At 55.7% G+C, this 21,188-nt stretch overlaps 1 protein-coding gene across 2 annotated transcripts; it reads left to right on the top strand.

Moving 5' to 3' along the window:
• The first annotated feature begins 988 nt into the window (after nt 1-988).
• Nucleotides 989-20,995, top strand: FBLIM1 (filamin binding LIM protein 1). 2 transcript variants are annotated; one of them, XM_035019717.1, is made up of 9 exons: nt 1,010-1,065; nt 5,112-5,215; nt 5,620-5,889; nt 10,355-10,518; nt 11,052-11,169; nt 13,232-13,401; nt 15,749-15,927; nt 16,735-16,852; nt 19,449-20,995. In XM_035019717.1, the coding sequence occupies exons 3-9, from the start codon at nt 5,640-5,642 to the stop codon at nt 19,560-19,562; spliced, it is 1,113 nt and encodes a 370-aa protein (XP_034875608.1). In that variant the 5' UTR covers nt 1,010-1,065; nt 5,112-5,215; nt 5,620-5,639; the 3' UTR covers nt 19,563-20,995. The 2 variants fall into 2 exon arrangements, with proteins under 2 accessions (XP_034875609.1, XP_034875608.1); XM_035019718.1 differs by lacking the exon at nt 5,112-5,215 and having other exon boundaries at nt 989-1,065.
• Nucleotides 20,996-21,188: the final 193 nt, after the last annotated feature.

Raw genomic sequence — 21,188 nt, 5'->3', positions numbered from 1 at the left:
CCCAGATTTCTTTTCCCACCAATGTTCCCGAGGCCTCCAGGGACCCAGGCGGCCCATCCAGGCTCCTGGCCCCGTCTCCTGTCCCAGGGCCCCAGGGCCCCGGCTCTGCTTCCTCCTCCCCCCTCTACTCTGGCTTGGGTCCGGGGAGTGCAGGAGGTGGGAGGGAGCCAGAGACTGGAACCAGGGTTGGCAAACCAGGTGACCCCGACTGCCTGCTGGACCCTGCCTACCAGGCTGCCTGGAAGGGCCTGTTCCCCCCGGGGACACTGGGACCCGACTGCAGAGGGCTTAAGGGTCCACTCAGGCAGTGGTGGCTGCTCAGGACAGCAAACTGGGATGACCTGCTCCCCTGAGCATCTGAGACCTCCACCCAGGGTCACCCCCTAAAAAAGCCCCAAGCCCAGCGTATATTGACCACTGACTGCCGCCCACTTCTCACGGTCAATACCATCCTTTATCCTCAGGCTGACCCGGAGCGGGAAGCAGCCTTTACCCCCATTGTACAGATAAGAAACTGAGACTCCAGGAGGCGGAGTGACTGCCCAGGGTCACTGGGTTAGCGATTGGCCATAGAACCCAGGTCCATCTGACTCCTAGGACCCTGGGAGATCTCAGGCCAAACTCAAATGTAAGTACCCCCCCCACACACACACACACCCCCGACCGGGCAGGTGGGGCCACCAACCCAGGTGACCTAGGGAAGGAGGAGGGGAAGGACCTCGCTGGGCGCACAAAGGCCCCGGGGGTGGGCAGCAGGGGAGGCCTCCCACCCGAGGCCCGGGCCCAGGGGACGGGAGGAGTGGTCGAGGGAACAAAGGGCGGGCGGCGGGGGGCCGGCGCGGGGCGCGGCCGGGCAGGTGGGGGGGCAGGTAGGGGCCACTTCCGCCGGCGGGAATCCCGGGCCCCCTCCCCCTAAGCTTCACCTTTTATGGTAAGGCGGCCGGGGCGGCGGGGCGGAGGGAGCCGAGGGGGCGGGGAGGGCGGGGAGGGCGGGAGGCGCCGCGCCGCTCCCGGCTCTGCTCGCTCGGGCGTCGGACCGGAGCCGCTGGGGCGCGGGCGACGCAGGTAAGCGGGGCGCGGGGGGGCGGCCGTCCTTCTGACCCTGCCCCGGCCGCACACAGGTGACAGCGCGGGCAGCCCCGGGCCGGAGCCCCCCCCCGGCCCCCCGCCCCCCCCCCCGGCCGGGACCCCAATCCCGGCGCTCCTGGAGGGGGCCCGCGGGGGGCTGGGGTGCAGCCTTGGGTCCCGGCTCCCGGCCTCTGTCCCCAGAGCGGGGGAGGGCTGGTGTCCCTGCCCCGAAGCGGGGCGCCGGGGTGGGGAAGAGGTGGGCAGGGCGGAAGCTCCCGCACAAAGAGGACAGCGTCCCGCACATGGATCGAATTAAAGTCCCCGGCGGCGCCCCACAGTGACCCGGCCAGCCTCCCGGCTGGGCTGCTTGCGGAGGGCGCCGGGTTTCCGGAGCTCCGGGGAGCTCCGGGCCCCTTCACCCAGGCCGGGTCGGGCGGGGGGATGGAGGGGCCCCAGGGCCGCCCCTCTCTGGGCCTCAAATCCCCGTCGGGGGCTGGGAAGGGGTGTGCCGTGGGGCATCTTGGCCGAGATGGGCCCCCAGCCCTGCTCCGGGGACCCCGGGAAGAGCCCGGGCAGCGCCCAGATTCCTCATCTTGAGGACGGAAGCCAAGTCGGGTCCTCCCAAATCCCCCAAGCCCGCTGGGCCCCTGGGGGCTCCTCCCCATCAGGGGCTGGATAACCACCTGGCCTTCTCTTTGCACTTACCAAGTACCAAGATCTGGAGCGCTCTCTCTCTCCTTGTATTCTCTCAGCCAACCACCTTTCAGGACAGACATTTTTTTATTCTCACTTTAGGAAAAAACTGCGGCCCAGAGAGGGTCAGTAACCTGCTCTGGGTCACCCAGCAGGAAAGAGGTGGGGCCCGCATGACTCCAGCTCTCTGTGCTTCCTTGGCTTCCCTGAGGTGGGGGAGAGGGAAAAGGAACCCTACCCAAGGTTGCAGGGTCCTCTGCAGGGAGTGGGCACAGCCTCATTCCCACCTCCAGCAAAGTGTCATTCTGAACCAAGCGTAGGTTGCTTTGTCCAAGTATTAAAGAACAAAGCTTACAGGTGGTTCCAGAAATTTTTGGAGGGGGTTAGGAGTAGGAAGGAAGGGAAAGAGGGGGGCCACTACCGGGAGGCTGGCCAGCTCAGCCAGCCTGTCTCTGCCCTGGGCTACAGCCTAAAGCCGGGCTGGGTGGGTGGCTGGCTGGATCTCAGCCTCCTTCCTTCCTCTTGACAGGAAATGACTTTCTTTCCCTTTGTTCCCACTTTCTCTGCTTACCCAACTGGATCTCAGATTCCCCCTCTGCGGGAGGAAGGATGGGGGTGGAGGGTCCCGTGGGTGCGGCTGGCCAGGAGCCCCACACAGGGAGCTTTCTCACTCATACCCCGCTCCAGGGTGACCTGGGGGCAGTGGGACCTGAGGGAGGCCGAGGCTCCCTCTCCTAGCAGCCCCGGGCTGGACTGACAGGCTTTGAAAATCCCCAGTGGGGGCCCCTTCCCCTGGGGCCTGAAGTCCCTGCAGGAACCGCAGGGAGGGATGGGGGGTGCGGAGCTGCCCAGCTGTGAACATCTGGCCTCAGAGCGAGGACATTTGCCTTGGATGTTTTCCGAGAAACCCACAGATCTGACTTCCCGGAGGGGTGGGCTGGGGTGGAGTGGGGGTCAGAGCAGGGTCGGAGGGAGGCGGCGGGGGCATTCACAGCAGTCTCTGGGGATGAGCCCAGAATGCACTGACCACAAGAAAATCCATCTGGATTGGGCCATTCTGGGGTGAGAACAGGCCTGAGGATTTGGAGGCCCTGTACCATCCAGGGAAGGAAAAGTGTGTCGTCTCAGGTCCAAGGACATCCCCGGGACTCAGGTCAAATGGTGCTCAGTTAGAATTCTGAGTCTGCCAAGTCTGCTAAGATGACCTGGAAAAGTCACGTAACCTCTCGGGGCCTCACATGGAACTACCTGTAAAGTGGGGGCATAAGGGGCTGTGTTGCAAGTGAGGTGCGTTTTGAGGCTCGGAAAGCACGAGCCACAGTGCCCAGCACATAGCAAGTGCTTGGTCAGCAGGTGCCATCGCTGTTGTTTCTTGGATGTGAATCTCTGAAAGCTGCTTACAAAAATAGACTCTTAAGCTTATAACCGAGCGTAAGGCCAAAGTGTCAAACCCTATGGTTTTGACCTCTGACTATGGCAGCCAATATCAGCGAGCATATATACTTCCAGACATCACTTACAGAACAAGATGCAAAAGGAAAGCACTTTTAAAGCACTTTTAAAGCTTTCTTCACATGTTGGTTTCTTATTCAGAACAGGTATTTTATTAATCAGACTGAGCTATATGTTTTAACCAAACATATAAACCAGTTTAAGAGGAACTGAGGCACATTTGTTGTGTTTGTTACTATTATTCCCTCAGTCACCAAGAGAGTCCAAGGTGGCCAGTGGACTTTGAGATACAGAGGGGGGCCCTCTGAGTGGTCACTTGGGCTCCAAGTCCGCCACTGGGGTCCCTCAGGGCCCTCAGCCCCTACCCACCCAGCCCCACTTCTTGAGATTCACTCACTAGGTCCTTGTTTATTCTTCTCCCTGCACACTTGTGGGCTGGGCTTTGGAACCATATCCCGGTGGCTCAGCTGGAGAGTGAGTTAGAAAGAGGAGAGACCCAGCTTAGAGACCCAGCTCAAACTGGGCAGAAGCCCTGGGAGCCCAGTGAGGACCCCTGGCTGAAGGTGGTCAACTTGCCCTCCCCCCACCCGAGTGGCCCCACCTCAGCCTTGGCCTTGGAGGCTACTGTTTGCAGTCATCACCTGGAGGATGGAAAATGGGCTCCTTGACATCAGGAATGCTGCCCTGCTCCCAGATCCATGCTCTGATGTCCACACTGGCCTTGGGTCACAAAGATTACGGGCACAGCTGAAGTCACATACAGTCACTTGCGGAGGTAGGGGTAGACGTGGTGACAGGGAGCCAACATGTCCCGTGATGGGCTGTCATCACCCTGTGGAAGCAGACAGCTGCTCCCAGGAGAGGGGGTCAGGAATCAGGGGAGGCTTCTTGGAAAAGCTGGGCCTCTAAGCAAAAACTGACATTCGCCCTTTGTGGGGCTGGGGAGGAAAAACAAGGGGTGGAAACACTCCAAGGCCAGTAAGAGAAAAAGTTGAGAAAGGGTGAGCAGTCCAGGGTGGTCAAAAAAGAAATTGAGGAGCACCTTGCTGGCTCAGTTGGAAGAGCGTACAACTCTTGATCTCAGAGCTGTGGGTTCAAGCCTCATGTTGGGTGTAGAGATTACTTCAAAATAAAATCTTTTTTTAAAAACTTTTTTAGAGAGTGAGGGAGAGGAGGTGGGGGAGGGGGAGAGGGAGAGAGAGGGAATAGTAAGCAGGTTCTGTGCTAGGCATGGCTTGATCTCATGACCTGAGATCATGACCTGAGCCAAAATCAAGAGTCAGACCCTTAACTGACTGAGCCACCCAGGCACCCCTAAAAATAAAATCTTTTAAAAAAAAAAGGAAGAAAAAAAAAAGTTGAAGCCAGAGGAATTTGGACTTCATTTTGAAGGTAATAGGGAGCTATGGAAGGTTTTTGAGTACAGGAGAGATAGACTTATGCTCTGGAAAGATCACTCCAGGGACAGGGCAGGAGGCAGGACTGGAGACCACTGGGTCTCCTATCCCTACCTCACCCCAGTGCCTGAACCAGAGCCTGGTTTTGGAGATGGGACAGAGTGAGAGATTCTGACAATAGAATCAAGACTTGATTGGATGTGGAGGCTGATACCGAGAAAAGGATGCCGGCGGTGGGCTGGGCTGGGAGAGGGTGACAGAGCCACGTGGTCAAGAACATGGACCCTGGATTCAGATCCCGGCTCTGCTGCTGCATGACCCTGAACAAGGGACTACACCTTCCTGAGCCTTGGCTTCTCCATCTGCCCGGATAGTTATAGCGCCTCTCCCCCAGCGGCCAGGACGACTTAGGAGTGAGTGGGCCGAAAGTGCTTAGGACGGTGGGTGCAGAGTAGGCCTCGATCAATCCTCAGATTGATCTTCTGTCCCCTCTGCCTCCAGGAACCCAACCCTGATGCTCTGACCGGTCACGCTCATTCCCTCCCACAGTAGAGCTGGCCTGGATCCCCCGGGACTCTGACCCTCCCAGGAGGATTGGGTTCCAGGTGAGGGAGGTAACTGGGGTGTGGCCCTGCAGCAGGCAGGGCCCTGGGCTGGGACCAGCAGGCAGCTGCCCTGGGGTTGGGCAGCTGGAGGAGCTGCTCCTTCCTCACACTTCTCAGATGAGGAAGAGTAATCATTTGTGAGGTGAGCAGGGCAGGGCTGCCCTTTGCTTCCCCGGGTGCGCAGGTTGGGGGCAGGGGCGGTCAGGACTGCTGGGTCCCCTCCCTGTGGCCGAGCCACCTGGTGGACACCTGCCCTCCCCCCGCAGGACATCCCCAGCCCCTCCTCTGTCTCTGTCCTGTTAGGAGCAGGGAGGCTCTGCGCCCTGGGGATGCCTGTCTGGCTAGGAGGAGCACAGCCCTGGGCCCGAAGCCCTGCCCCAGCCTGAGCCCCACTCTGTCCCCAGCCCCAGCAGGAACCGAGACAATGGCCTCGAAGCCAGGGAAGAGGGTCGCCTCGTCTGTCTTTATCACGCTGGCCCCCCCGCGGCGAAACATGGCAGTGGCCGAGGAAGTGAAGCGGACGGCTTGTGAGGCCCGGCCTGGCCGCCCCTGGGAGCCCCCTGCTGCCGTGAAGGCGCCCGGGGCTGGCTCGGCAGGGAGGCCCAGCCCTTGGACCCCCCCTGCCAGGGCGGCAGCCACCGTGCCAGCCGTACCACCTCAGCTCTCCAACGGAGGTAAGAAGGTGAGGGGACTGGGCAGGAGGCTGGGTCAGAGGCAGCGCGGAGGTGGGGAGGAAGGGACAGGCTCTGAGCTCATTCAGGTGTCCATTCATTCATCGAGCACCTACTGTGTGCCAGGCAGACTCAAGCCCGCCTGCCCGGGTTTGAATCCCGGCTCTTCCACTTGGCTGTGTGATGTTGGCAAGCCACGTACCTTCTCTGGCCGGTGGGCAAAGCAAGTGCAGAGGCCCTGAGGCAGGAATGGATTGGGCACGTTGGACCTCAAAGGTGGTTTTATTCTCTCTCAAGCTCTGCCATTCACTTGCTGTATGGTCTTAGGCGAGCTGGGTCTTTGCTTGGTTTCCTCCTCTGGAAAGTGGAAATTTGGTCATGTATGTGATGCATCCATCACAGAATGGATATGCTTCATACATGGCTGTTCCTTTACCTTGAGCTTGGCTCTGCTGTCATGGTGTTGAAGAGTCTTGGAGACTCCACTCCATGGAGTCTTAGCTGTTGGTTGGGTAGAAATGAGGAAGGAGGACAACCCTGGGGCAGGGGGATGGCTTGCCGTACAGGACACCAAGTGGAATAAGGAGGCACAGAGACATCAAGGACGAGCCCCCTGGTGTCCCCCGGGTGCCGAGTTGGGTGTCCTGCTATCCTTGAGCAAGGTTAGGGTAGCCCTGTGCATCCCCATCACCGCAGAAACCACCTAAAGACCAATAGGAACTGCCAATTCCAGGAGGCCAGAAAAGGGCAGGAGAAGGGGCCACGTGTATACACACGTGGGAATACATGGACATTCATGTAACAGGCCTCTTCATGTGACACAACCTTGCAAACTCATCTTTCCTTCCTAACCACGCATCCCGAGAACACAACCTCCTCCAGGTGCTTCCATATAGAACCAGGACCACGAGGACCAGAATTCACACAGCAGGACGTGTGATCCAGTGGAAAAAAATGACGTCCCTTCTGGGTAGGAGAGGGAGTCCAGGATATATAGTGTAGATGCCCCTAATGCCAACATTTCCAGGACACTTTCATGGGTTATTGGAATATCAGAAGATCCCGGGAGCATGATAACAAAAGTGGACCTTCCCTGGGAGGGGGCCCCCAGCAGTGGCTGGTCAGCTGGTCCGCCATTTTGTCCTCCAATTTGGCCCATGGGCAGAGCTCAGGGAATCTTGGGGTTCAGCCTCGCTTGAGTGAGACAAGTTCCAGGCGAGCAGCTTGGGCCTGAGTCTGGTCTGACCACAGAGCACAGAGCGGGCCCTGGGGCCCTGCCAGTTGCTTAGACCCATCTCAGCTGCAGGCTGTCATATGACACCCCAGCTAGAGCTTGTCCCCTCAGGAATCCACACACTTTTTTTTTTGGCCCTTTCATCCTGACAGAGGTCCCCACCTTTCCCTCGCTCCGTCCCCACTCCCCTCTAGATGCTCATGTGCACTGATTCAGCCTCACCAACTTGCATTCAGAAGTCACTTTTTCTCTGGGCTTCTCTTTAAAAGTCTGCTCTTAAAAAAAAAAATTTTTAATTAAAATAAATAAATAAATAAATAGAAGTCTGCTCTTCCTGCTCCTGGCCACGTGACCCTGGTTCAGCTGGGGCCCTCTGCACACCTGCTTGCAGGCCTCCAGCCCCTGTCTGCCTTGAATTCCTGTCCTGGCCAGGACTGAAGGCAGAGTCCCGGGCGAGGCCTGAGCACTCCTGCTGTCTCTCCGCGATCTGGTTCCTGACTCACTTCAGCTCATCTGGAGCAAAGTTCTCACACTGGAGCAGCCTCAGCTCAGGAGGGGGCTTGTTTAAACACAGCCAGCAGGCCAGGCCCCACCCTGGGTGTTTCTGATTCAGTAGGTCTGCGGTGGGGCCGGAGAATTTGCATTTCTTACACATTTCCAGGTAATGCGATGCTCTGGTCTGGGGACCCGGCTTGGGGAACTATTGTTCTAGCCCAAAGGCATTAAGCAAGTGAAGCTTGGGGAGTAGAAGCCTAGTTTTCCAAGTGTGGGCTTTGAACCAGCAGCTGCAGCTTCACCTGGGAACTTTTCAAAAATGTAAATTCTCATGCTCTTCCCCCAAGCCTGCTGAGTCAGAAGCTCTGGGGGTGGGGCCCACCATCTGCATCTGAGCAAGCCCCCAGAGGATTCTGTGGCTTACTCACAGGTCTAGAATAATCCTCCCATCTGTACCCCCTCAGTCCTTGGGAGAAAAGGGAAGGGGCTCATTTTCTCTATCGAATGGATAAGAAACCTCTAAGCCCAGAGAGGTGCCCCAGTGAATCAGCAGGGAATGGGACCAGACCCTGGGTCTTGGGGGGGAGCGGCAGGCAGGCAGGGCCTGGGGCACCCTCCGTCTGCTTTCCATGGGTGTCTAAGGCAGTCTGACCTTGCGAGGCCTGGCCTACCTTGTGCCCCAGAGATAGGAGGGGAGTGGAGGGCAGACTCAGACCAGATTCCCTGCCCTTTCTCCCCGGGGCACTATTAATAGCACTCTCCCTGCACGTGGGAGCCGACAGGATTTTCGGGGCATGCTTCCCTCCTGACCCCCAGGCACCTCCTCCAGGGGAGCTGGGCAGCGCCTTGTTGGGACAGCCAGGACGGGTGGGAGTTGCCACACAGTGTAGGGAGCTGTTCCTGGACAGAGCAGAGCCTGGGGCTGAGGCAGGAGCTCCGCAGATCCTCAGCCCTCCTCCTCCCTGGGTCCTCCCCGAGGTCCTCCCTGAGCCCTGGATCCAGGCCCCTCCCCTTCTGTGAACCTCTGTAGACCTCAGCTTTCCCAGCAAGAGTTAAGCTCTCCTGGGGCGCCTGAAGCCGCCTGAGTCTCAGGTGGCTCAGTGGTTAAGCATCTGACTCTTGATTTTGGCTCAGGTCATGATCTTGGGGTCCTGGGCTCTCTGCGCAGCGGGAAGTCTGCTCCTCCCTCTTCCTCTGCCTGCCACTCCCCATGCTCCTGCTCTCTCTCTCTCTCTCAAATCCTTTAAAAAAGTAGACTTGGGGCGCCTGGGTGGCTCAGTTGGTTAAGCAACTGCCTTCGGCTCAGGTCATGATCCTGGAGTCTCGGGATCGAGTCCCGCATCGGGCTCCCTGCTCAGCGGGGGGTCTGCTTCTCCCTCTGACCCTCCTCCCTCTCATGCTCTCTGTCTCTCATTCTCTCTCTCGCAAATAAATAAATAAAAAATCTTAAAAAAAAAAAAGTAGACTTAAGCTCTCCTGCACTAACCATGAAAATGATGTCATGCCGGTGTGTTTTTCTTACGTATGTACATGTGTTTGCTGTTGGGTGGCTCTTTTTAAAATTTTATTATTTTATTTTATTTTTTAGAGTGAGTGAGAGAGAGAGTGAGAGCATGTGCACAAGCGGGGGAGGGGAAGGGGCAGAGGGAGAGAATCTTAAGCAGGCTCCACTCTCAGGCTCAGCGTGCAGCCTGACGTGGGGCTCCATCCCAGGAGCCTGAAATGACCCGAGCCAAAATCAAGAGTCCGATGCTTAACCGACTGAGCCACCCAGGCGCCCCAGGTGGTTCTTTTTAAAATTATTATTATTTATTAATTTTTTAAAGATATTTATTTATTTGAGAGAGAGAGAGCACACAAGCACGAGCAGGGGGAGTTGCAGAGGGAGAGAGAAAAGGAGAAGCAGACTCTCCACTGAGCAGGGACTCTGGGATCATGACCTGAGCGGAAGGCAGATGCTTAACCGACTGAGCCCCCAGGTCCCCCAAGTAATATTAATTTTAATGATGTATATTATGCCATCTGCTACAGTAAAATGGTCATTTCAGCAGTAATTACGAAAATTATCAATGAGATATTTTACATTCTTTTTTCAGTCCTGAGTCTTCCCCCACATCTCGGTGTGGACCTGGATGGGTTATTTAACCAGGGCGGTGGTTCCCACACTTCGGTGGCATATTGTCACTGGGAGGGTTTCTTATGCCTTCTGTGGCTGGACACCCCCCACCCCCACCCCAGGTTCTGATTCTCCAGATCGGGGGCAGACCCAGAAGGTGCATTTCTGGACACACTTCTAGTCACTGCTGCTGCTGAGCCAGGAACCACACTTTGAGAACCACAGCCTTAGGGGTTGAGTTTGCTTGTATTTCAACAAGGACCTTCTAGCAAGGATTTGGGGCCCTCGAGTGTCCAGGTAGGGGAGGGCTGTTATGGAGGGTTCTGACAGCTTCTGTTTTCTGAGCCCACGCCACGTGCCCTCTCCTGTGCCAAGCTCTTCCCATCCTCACAACAGCCTGGAAAGATTGATACCCATGTTTCAACTGAGCAAACAGAGAGGTTAAGTCTCTTGCCTAAGGACACACAGCAAGTCAGCGGCAGAGCCAGAGATGGAACCCAGGTCTGGGGGACCCTGGACCTGAGCTCTTGGCCCCCACGCTGTATGGCCTTCTGGGTAAGTGGACACACTTTCTGCCCGCCTGCAGAGACTCAGACCAACCCTCTCTCCCCTTTTGTTTGCAGGATGTTCTCCCCCTCCTCCTACCTTGGATGGCGAGGACACGCTCCCCGACCTGGACCTCCTCCCACCTCCACCGCCCTCCCCTGATGAGGAGCCCCCTGCCTCGATGGGAGCATCACTCATTTCAGACTTAGAGCACCTGCCCCCTCCCCCGCCCCCACCCCAGGTACTGCCAACCCCTTGGTCTCCCCGACCCCCGGTGGAGCCCAGGGGCCCCGGGAAGGCCGGGGGGGCGGGGTAGGGAGAGTCCCGGCCTTCCAGGGATTTAAGCCTGGAGGTTGCTCCTGCTTGAGGTCTGTCCCTCTTTGAAACTTTCAAGCTGGTAAAAGTTGGTCCTGTTTTTCTAGGCCCCCGGAGGAGGGGTGCCATACCCTTTTCCCCCTGGGGTACCCCCGCTTCAGCTCTGAGAAGATATTTTTGATCCTCTGCCCTTAACAGAGGCCACTGTATTAATGGGCGGGATTCCAGGCCAGGGAAGAGATTCTAGGAGATTCTTCAGAAGTAGCTTTGGGCCCCAGCCACTGCTGTCAACCTTCCTGCTGAGTGACATTAGGTCACTTGCTTCTCTGTGCCTCGGTTTCCCCCTCTGTAAAGCAGGGCTAATTGTGCCTGGCCATCAGAGGGGGAGCAGAGCTGAGAGGGCTGTGTGGGGTCCCCACCGGATGACACCTCTCCTGCCCTCCCCCTGTCTCCCCATAGTCCCTGCTGGAGGGGCCTCCACTCCAGCCCCGGCCCGGTCTTGCCAGGCCCGCAGGGGAGGAGCTGCTGCCTCCCCCAGAAGAACCTGTTGGCCCCCACGAGAAAGCGGCATCCACAGGTATGGACTCAGGGCTGGAAAGCTTCCGGGTGGTCTCCAGGGGCCTCACTGGACAAGCATGAGCTTCCAGGTGGGAACCAGGAGAGGGGGGGACCACCAGCACCTGTCCCCGCTCACGGTTCAGCAATGAGCCTTATAACTGCACATCAGTTTTATGTTTATTGCCTAAATCTTTTTCCTTTATAACTGAAATCCATTTTTTTATGCTAGGTTTTTTTTTATTTTTAGATTTTATTTATTTGAGAGAGGGAGTGTGGGAGGGGCAGAGGGAGAGAGAGTCTTAAGCAGACTCCTCCCTGAGCATGGAGCCTGACGCAGAGCTCAATCTCATGACCCTGAGATTATGACCTGAGCCTAAATCAGGAGTCAGACGCTCCACTGACCGCGCCCCCCCCACCAGGCGCGCTGAGCTGAAGGCCATTTAAATATTGATCAGCAAAATGTGCTATGATAGCAAAATGCCTTGAATTTTTTCACTATTTAAGTTTTTGAACACATAATGTTCTTGCGTAGACAAAATAAAAAGCACAGAAAGGCATACAGTGAAAAGTCTCCCCTTTGCACCATCCGTACGTTCCCCTCTTTCCTGCCAGATGGGCAGCCTCTGTTGTTAATGTCTCACATACCCTTCCAGAGATATCTGATGCATATGCAAGCGAATACAAATATGTGTCTGCCCCCCCCCGACCCTGGCCCATTTTCCCACAAACTGTAGCAAACTCTGTGCTGTTCTGCACTTTGCTTCCTTTCCTTCAAACATCTTAGAGCTCGCTCCACATCTGAACATAAAGTGGCTCCTTCTTTTCCACAGCTGTATAGTATTCCTCATCAGGGCCCTGTCATTTGCATTTAGCCAGTCGCCTGTGGACGGGCACTTAGGTGGTTTCTTGCTGTGACAAATGAGGCTGAGATAAATTGCCTTGCACGTAGGTCATTTTGCCTGCATGCAAATTTGTGAGAGAAATTTCTAGGAGAGGAAATACCGTGGTCAAAGGGTAGGTGCATTTATAACTTTGATCTTTTTTTTTTAAGATTTTATGTATTTGACAGAGAGAGACACAGCGAGAGAGGGAGAGTGAGAGAGGAAGAAGCAGGCTCCCCGTGGAGCAGAGAGCCCGCTGTGGGACTCGATCCCAGGACCCTGGGATCATGACCCGAGCCGAAGGCAGACGCTTAACGACCGAGCCCCCCAGGCGCCCCTATAACTTTGATCTTTTTGCCACATTGGCCTTTGTGGTCCTCCCGATCTGCATCCCCCCACCCAGCAGTGTCTGAGGGCATGACCCCCCCAGCCTCCCCAGGCCCGCGTGTTAGCCATTTACTTAGTAGCTACTAAGTGCTTACCAGGCACCAAAAGCCTTCTCTACTCCAAGGTTATAATATAATTCTCTGGCTTCTTCTAGTCTTATGGTTTCATTTTTCACACTTAGTTCTTTGATACATTTGGGATTATCTGGGTATAAAGGTGTCACCATAGAGCCTCCTTTAAATTTTTACGGATGGCAGGGGCGCCTGGGTGGCTCAGTTGGTTAAGCCACTGCCTTTGGCTCAGGTCATGATCCTGGAGTCCCGGGATCGAGTCCCGCATCGGGCTCCCTGCTCGGCAGGGAGCCTGCTCCTCCCTCTGACCCTCCCCGCTCTCATGTGCTCTCTCTCCCTCTCTCATTCTGTCTCAAATAAGTAAATAAAATCTTAAAAAAAAAAAAATTTTTACAGATGGCAACCCACTCGTCCTGATGCTGCGTCCTTTGATTTAGGCTTTTTTTTTTTTTTTTTTAAGATTTTATTTTTAAGTAATCTCTACACCGAATGTAGGGCTCAAACACAACCCCGAGATCAAGAGTCACACACTCCACCGACTGAGCCAGCCAGGCGTCCGTCCCTGATTTAGGCTTTCAGAGGCTGTTCACGTTCCTTTTTACTGCTCCTCCCAAAAGGAGGCCACACTCACAACCCCGGGGGCCCGAGGCAGAGACCCAGCGCTCTAGGCTTGTCCCGGGCGGTGCCTGGGTGCGGTTCTCCCAGGCCGGGCGGCTGACATCCTGTGTCTTCTCCACCCCAGACGTCTGTGCCTTCTGCCACAAGACCGTGTCACCCCGAGAGCTGGCCGTGGAGGCCATGAAGAGGCAGTACCATGCCCAGTGCTTCACGTGCCGCACCTGCCGCCGCCAGCTAGCTGGGCAGAACTACTACCAGAAGGACGGGCGGCCCTTCTGCGAACCCTGCTACCAGGTAACCCCCCTGCGGCTGGCCTCCAGGCACCAGGCACCGTGCTGGGCACTTGGAAGGTGTCCGTTATTTCATGCCCCACAGTTATCCTGGGAGGCGGGCCCAGTGACCTATTTCACAGATGAGGAAGTCGAGGCTCAGCGAGGGGAAGGAGCTCAGCCAAGGTGTATTAGTTTTCTGTGGCCGCTGTAACAAATCACCACAAACTTTAATGGCTTTAAGCAGGACACATTTATTCTCTTACAGTTCTGGAGGTCAGAAGTCCGTAGGCAAGTCTGCACTCCCTCCAGAGCTCTAGGGGAGAATCTGGTTCCTTACCTTTTCCAGCTTCTGAAGCAGCGTCTCTTGCGTCCCTTGGTTCCTTCGTCCACCTTCAAAATCAGCAGGGTGGCATCTTGCTTCGGTGTCCTACTTCCTCCTTCTGTGTCAAATCTCCCTCTGCCTTCCTCTTACGGGGACACTTGGGATGGCACTTAGGGCCCACCCAGGATCATCTCCCCAGGTCAAAACACTGAACTCAATCATATTTTTTTTTTAAAGATTTTATTTATTTATTTGACAGAGAGAGACACCGTGAGAGAGGGAACACAAGCAGGGGAGTAGGAGAGGGAGAAGCAGGCTCTCCTCCGAGCAAGGAGCCCAACATGGGGCTCGATCCCAGGACCCTGGGATCATGAGCTGAGCCGAAGGTAGACGCTTAACGACTGAGCCACCCAGGCGCCCCTGAACTCAATCATATTTGCCATTAAAGGTAGTCACAGGTTCCAGGGCTTAGGACCAGCCTGTCACACACGTCACACTCCACGGTGGTGGAGCTGGGACTCTCCCAGCTTCTTGCAGTAATAGCAGTAATAGCTTCTTGGCAGGACTCCTCGCTGTAAGCCCAGGATACAATGCTAGGCTCGATTCACTTTAAACCTTCGAATGCCGCGAGGTTAGAGTTGCTAGCACTCTGATGGCGTGGCGTGTGCGGCCCACTCCCAGACGCGTCCCCTGGCTGTGTGCAGGCCTCACCTTGTTCTCATGAGTCGGTAGCACCTGGCAATCTGCGCTTTTAGCAAGTCTCTCAGTGATTCTGATACACACACTGCTATTGGAAAACCACTGATTGGAAGGGTTAGAATATTTGGAGGACTATCTAGTAAAATCCACGCAATCTGATGACAGTCTCAACACATCACTGAATCCAGTGAGGCACCGTGGGGGCAGCAAGGGGCCAGGCCATCCCTACCCCCTTCCTCTGACCCCATCAAATGACAGCGGGGGTTAGCATTATCCTCTTCCCTCCACTTACAGCCAGGCAGGAGTGAGGCACTGAGGGCAAGCAGGGGCAAGGGTGGGCTGACAGCTGGAAGCAGCAGGAGGAAGACTCTAGGCAGAGTCTAGCTCTAGGGAGGGAAGGGCTGCCCCCAGGACCAGGAGAGAGGGGAAAATGTAATGTTGTCCTCACCAAATGGGAGCAGAGACAAACATACCTGTCTGTCTGGATGAAATCAGGTTAAACGAACAGGAGCATAGCCAGGAAGGGAAGAGACCTGTCTAGAAGAGAAGGTGGACGGGCTGGAAGGTCTTTGCTCTGCCTCAGTAATCTCCCTCTCTCCCTCCCCCCATTTCCTCCTCCCTTCCCCCATCCCTCCCTCTTCCCTTCCCCTGCCCCCATCCTCCTCATTCCAGGAGGGATTTGAGGCAGCTTATAAGAATGCACAAATACCTATAGTAAACAATGTTGTACACTTAAAAATTTGCCAAGAGTGTAGATCTCGTGTTAAGTGTTCTTACCGCAATGAAATTTCAGAGATATTTAAAGAAATCAGAAGAGAGGAAAATCAAAGTAGAAAGGGAGATGAGACCAGAGGGAAAGTTAGTACCCCAAAATATATGAATAAAAGACCCCTGTAGTCATTCCTAAAAGTGGGACACAGAATTTGACTCTGAGCTTCCCAGTGGCCAAATGGAAAAGGGAAAGAGTTTTGAGGTTTATTGTCTATAAGATCAAAAGCACACCAGTTCTTCCAGGAACTCCTTTTCCTGACTCTGAGGTTTAAGAGAGATTTCTCCTATGGGCTCTAGTGGACACTGGCCTTAAGCATGTCCTAGTAACAAAAAAATGCAGTAATAGCTTCTTGGCAGGACTCCTCGCTGTAAGCCCAGGATACAATGCTAGGCTCGATTCACTTTAAGCAACGGTAGAGGTTTTGGGGCAGTGGTTACAGGCCGGTTGCATGAATGGGAGCCCTTCTCCTATAGCGCTGTGCTTCTGGGCCCCTGTGGGTCACCAGCCAGAAACCCCTTTCGGCTGGGAGTGGGCACAGCCATTGGATGGCTCTGAGGCAATGTCCCTCTGTCCCAGGACACCCTGGAGAAGTGTGGCAAGTGTGGCGAGGTGGTCCGGGAGCACATCATCAGGGCCCTGGGCCGGGCCTTCCACCCCGCCTGCTTCACGTGCGTCACCTGTGCCCGGTGCATCGGGGATGAGAGCTTTGCCCTGGACAGCCAGGATGAAGTGTACTGCCTGGACGACTTCTATAGGTACGAGAGGGATCTGCGCACTGGGTGGGACTCGGCCAGAACAGAGGCGCCCGGCCTGAGCTCTAGGGGCTGGAGCAGAGCATTCCTGCAGGCTCTGGGCTCACAGAAACCCATCTGCCTCTTCCACACACCTTATATTTGAGTACACACTTGTTTCTAGCAGACACTCCGGGTACCTGAGCTGTGGCAGGCACTCCCCGTGGCTTAGGCCCTTTAATCCCCAAGCCTGGCCTGTCAGGCAGGTACTATTAAGCACTCTCTTTTACCAAATGTGGAAACTGAGGCAGGCAGCAGACAAGTCTCCCAGCTGGTACGTAGGGAAGTTACGATTCAAACCCCCAGGCCTCAGGAGCTCCCCTTGGAACTAGAGCCTTATGAAGCAGTAGCCCTAAGCTAGGTGTCAGGCTCAGCCCCCTGCCCTGGGGTTGCTCACTGCCTAAGGGGAGAGACAGATGTGTCTGTTCAAAAGACAGGGAATAAGAAGAAGTAGCAGTGACCTACAATACCAGATAAACGAAATGGGGTCAGCCCCACTGAACACACAGGAGATTTCTCGGCTTTCTCAAATTCAGACGTTCCGCAGTCACTTCCTTGCCTCGAGCTAATTATACCCTGGGAAGCCGGATCTAATCACACCGGTCTCACCCTCCGCTCCTGCCAGGAAGAAAGAGGCGTTTGTGGCCGTGGAGTCACCCGGCAACGCGTCTGGCAGAGCTCGGGGAGGCGAACGAGCGCCGCCCCGGCTCCCACAGCTAATTTCTGCGGTCCTGGCCGGAGCGCCTCGAGCGTGGGTTCCCTTCCCTCTAGGAAATTCGCCCCCGTGTGCAGCATCTGTGAGAACCCCATCATCCCTCGGGACGGGAAGGATGCCTTCAAAATCGAGTGCATGGGAAGGAACTTCCATGAAAACTGCTACAGGTGTGAGGTGAGTGGGGCGGTGAGGAGTTAGGATCGCGCTGCTGGGCGGGGGGCGCCCGGGGAGGGGGGGTGCCAGGCCTGCGCCGGGCGCGGGGACTCGAGGACGAGTCAGGGTGGGGACTCAGCTCCCAAGGGCTCACGGCCCAGGAGCAGAGACAGATAAGAATGGAGATCATTACAAATAGTCTATTAATCGGAGCTCCGAGTTAATGATAAAAACCAAGCCCACCCTGCTTTCCTCAAGGAAGGGAATCTCATGAGAAGGCTGTCGGTGAGGTCATTGATGAGATCATCAGGGCTCTCTCTCCGTCTCTCGGTTCTGCATGTTTTGTGTGTTTGCTTCATTTTCTCTTCCCGGGGGGCTAGCATCCTCTGTGAGGAGAGGGATACAGGCATGGTCATCCTTCCAACTTAGAAACCCCATCAGGGGAACCGGTACCGTCTCAAGAAGGCCTCTGATTGGTCCAGCTTGGGCCACAGGACCCAATCATTCTGAGCCAATCACTGGCCGGGGGGCCATGATTGACAACCCTTGGGGCCAATGAAGCAGGACCCTATGAGACCAAGAGGGGTTGCTACAAGCCTAGGAAAGAAGAAAGGGATGCTGCAGGGTGGAGGGAGGTTGACAGGGGGACACTGCTTAAAGCTGGTGCAGTAGCCCCAGCAGGAAATGCCCAGCACAGGGTCCCCCGCTCAGCAGCGTCCCACGCTTGCTTCAGAGCTCTGCTGTCACCGTCCTGAAATTCTTCCTCTTCGAACACCGGGCTCTGCTTTGCACTTTGCCCTGGGCTCTGCTATTATGTAGTCAGTCCTGCTGGGGAGGCTCCGAGTCCTCCCCTGCCTCTTCCTCCGTCACCCCTATGTTGCTGCTGTGTCTTCTCTGGCGATGGTGACAAAGGTAGCACCTTTTATGGGTGCCACCTAAGTGGGGTGTCCCAGAGGAAATCTCTTAGCCCGCCAGTGAGTAATTCCAAACATTTATTTTACTTTGCACTTATTTAAACAGATGTATGGAGCCAAGAGACTGTTTGCACACAAGTGACAAGGGGGCTTGGTAGAGAAGTTGATATATTGCTCCATATTATGTTGTGCGTTGGTTATGGTTCAAGGTCCAGCTGATAACACATCTTACAAGAACAATGATGTCATTCAAGTGCTGTTATCACCACCCTAGCCCTCATTAAGCCCAGTGGCGATTAGCTTTTCCCTGAGCCTGGCTGGTGAGCAAACAAACCCTCCCTGCCTGCCCCTGGTCGGCTTGGCGAAGGCGGCCGTGAGCGTCACCCAGGTTGCTGCTGTAAGTCAGGGCTCGGGCTCTAGCAGTTACATTTCAGAGGGGAAGGCTTGAACCACCGTGGCCCGGAACTGATTCGGGGTGCTGTTTCCCCCAAGCAGGGAAATGGGCTCCAAAGTGCCATCTCAGATGAGGAACCATGAAAAAACTGAGCCTGAGAAAAGTGACTCCAACCCTGGTCCGTCTGACCCGGGTCTAGCCAGCTTGGGGCCACCCCACAGCTCCCTCACAGGCTGTGACTCGGTCGTAGTTGAGGTGTTTTCTCCCTTGATTCTAATTTAGGAGAGGTCACATGGGCCCCTTTGGGACCTGAGGTTTGGCACTTGTTATTCTCGGAATGCCAAACAAGTGGCCTTGAGGAATAGCCCGCGTCCCATCACCTTGCTTGACTTGAGGTGCAGTTGCAGGGAATAGACACACGAGGGCGCCCTTCTCCCCTGGCTGTGCTGGGTCAGGATGGCAGCCGGGACCCCAAAGTTGTCTCTGTGGGGACCAGCCCCTCTGGTCTGAGCCATGCAACTTCCAGAGGATGCCAGCTGAGCCCTGAGCCAGGTTTCTGGACATTAATTGTTCCCATTGTCACCCTCCAGCGTGTGCCCAGGTGAGGCCCCGATGAGGTGTGGGCTGTGGCGGAATGGTAAAGTGGCCAAAGTTGGCCCCCAATCCCCATCCTCCTTAGTCCGACATCCTTCGGTGATTTGAAAAATTGGAGGTTTGTGCCAGTGTTGAAGCTGTACAGACAGAGGAGCAAGAAAAAGACGCCTGAACCAGGACCAGCTGTACAACCTGGGGCAAGCCTGTCTTTCTCCAGACCTCAGTTTCCCCAGCTGTGAAATGAAGGGACTGGACTAGATTCCGTTATTCACCCAGCAGATGGTTATCGTAGGCTTGTGGTGTACAGGTCTCTGGTCTAGGTGGGACCTAGCAGGAAATGGGGTTACTGCCTCGCAGAGCTTACGTTCTCAGAGGGCTGCTGCTGGGTGGTCGCTAAGGCCCTTCTAGCTCTTTCCATGATCCCTCAGTGTCCATGATTCTCCGAGTGTCCTCAGTTCTCCCCTCAGCTGACTCCTCCCTCATCACTCACACTTCCGAGTGGATGAAAGCCCCCATGTGCCTCCTCTTCCCTGACCGAGACCTGGCCCAGCTGTGTTGGGAGAATGGAAATGAGGGGCCATGCTCCCGACCCTTCGGGAGCGCATTCATTCCGTTAATTTCATCAGCAAATGCTGGGGGAGTCCCCACCCCGTGTGGGCTCTGTGCTGCCGTGCTCGGGCCTGGGGTCCATCCACTCGTGCCTTGTTTCCCGCAGGACTGCAGGATCCTCCTGTCTGTGGAGCCCACGGACCAAGGCTGCTACCCACTGAACAACCGCCTCTTCTGTAAGCCGTGCCACGTGAAGCGGAGCGCCGCAGGGTGCTGCTGAGGGCACCCACGGGGCCTGGGGACTCGAGGAGGGGTGGGGGTGGGGGGACCTTTCCTGACTCAGTTTGCCTTTCTGACCCACTCTTGCACACTTTCCTTCTGAGCCGGGACAGGGACCAGCCTGCAGCTCCGCCTACCATGTCTGGGACACAGGGGCTGAGCTGCCCCGGTCCCCTCCCGGCTCAGAGGTGGGCAACTGGCGGACCGTGCTCCTCAGACTTTCCACTCCTCCTTCTAGCCTCTGGGCTCTGGAAGGCTTCCAGACCAGGAGCCTCGCGCCAAGGGTTCCCATCTCCAAGGCTCTAGCCCCTCTCGAGCGCTGGCCTTGAGCCCCATTTCCGTGGGTGAGTTGGAGTGAGTTCTCTAGATGACACCCCATGTTCCTAGCAATGACACTTTAGCTGTCCCATAGGGGATTACTAAGACCAGCCCTGGCTTGCAGGACTGAGCTGTTTGGGGAAACCTCCAGGGTCCCTTAAAAAGCCCTTTTCTAAAAATTTGAGATTTAAATGGTGAGAAACATTCTTTGGATTTGGGGCGAGGTGGGGATCTTGATAGGAAATGTCTCATAAACGTACAAGACTGAGGCCTAGTGGTGGCAACCTTGGACTTCTCACCTGGAGGACATGTTGTGCCGACATGGGGACCAGACCCAGGCATGAACGTGAACAGCAGGGGCAGGAGGAGAGGGTGATATATGCTGATACACCAGGCACTCAGCCCCCCTCTGCCCTGCCTTCCGGCGCTCCTCCCGGAGTGACAGTGATTCAGCATTGACTAAGTGCCATTGTATGTTGGGGAACAGGGCCCAGGAGCTCTGAGTGTTCCTCCTACAGCCTTGACTGGGGCTGTGCACACACAGACCCCACACGTGGGCACGCTCTTCCAGGACAGTGCTGGGGTGACCCTTCAGCCTCCCTGTTTATCCCCCCAACCCAGGCTACCCTGTGGCCACTGCTTCCTCAAGGCCGTACCTAGAAGATTCTTCTTCCCTTTTAAGGAAAATCACTTTTGTTGCTTTGTAACTCCTAAGACATCTTGTAGGGCATAAACAAATTAAACAAAATGTACTTTCCTCCCTGGGGTGGTCTGGATGCACCACGCACTCCTGTGGGGATGCCCTAGGCTCTGAGGACCCGGAGGGTCTCCCTGGAGAGCCCCTTAGGGGCCTCAGAGCAGAGCCCAGCTTCCGGCTCAAAGCTTGGAGAGTGAGTCCCAAACTCCGGGCATTCACGTACCACCTCCACAATTCTTGTCGTAACCGAGGATCTCCTGTTCTCTTCTTCCTGAATATTCTCTTTGACTCAACATATTTTTTATTTTACGTCTTTCGAACTTTAGTCTTATGCTAAACAATATATCCTACAGTCACATCTTATGTGCTAGTTATGTTTCTTCCTATTACACATGAAAATAAATGCATACCTATTAGAAGTCCGTCTGTGTTCCAACTAAGATCTCACCTAGGGAAACACTGGCCTTTGGCAGTAGCTGGAAAAATGTTGGTTGAGTGTCTGTTCACTGTAGTACGAGTGTCCAGGCGGCGCCTACACCTCCTTCCCCCAAACTGGGGCTCCGCTCAGCAGATGGAGGAACTCATGTCCAGTGACGCAGCCGACCCCCAGGC

Source organism: Mirounga leonina, unplaced genomic scaffold (genome assembly GCF_011800145.1).
Source record: "Mirounga leonina isolate KUSES-001 unplaced genomic scaffold, KU_Mleo_1.0 Mir_173, whole genome shotgun sequence".
In the NCBI taxonomy this organism is placed as follows: domain Eukaryota; kingdom Metazoa; phylum Chordata; class Mammalia; order Carnivora; family Phocidae; genus Mirounga; species Mirounga leonina.
The sequence above is the reverse complement of the archived record's forward strand: the minus strand, read 5'-3'. Positions and strand labels throughout refer to the sequence as shown.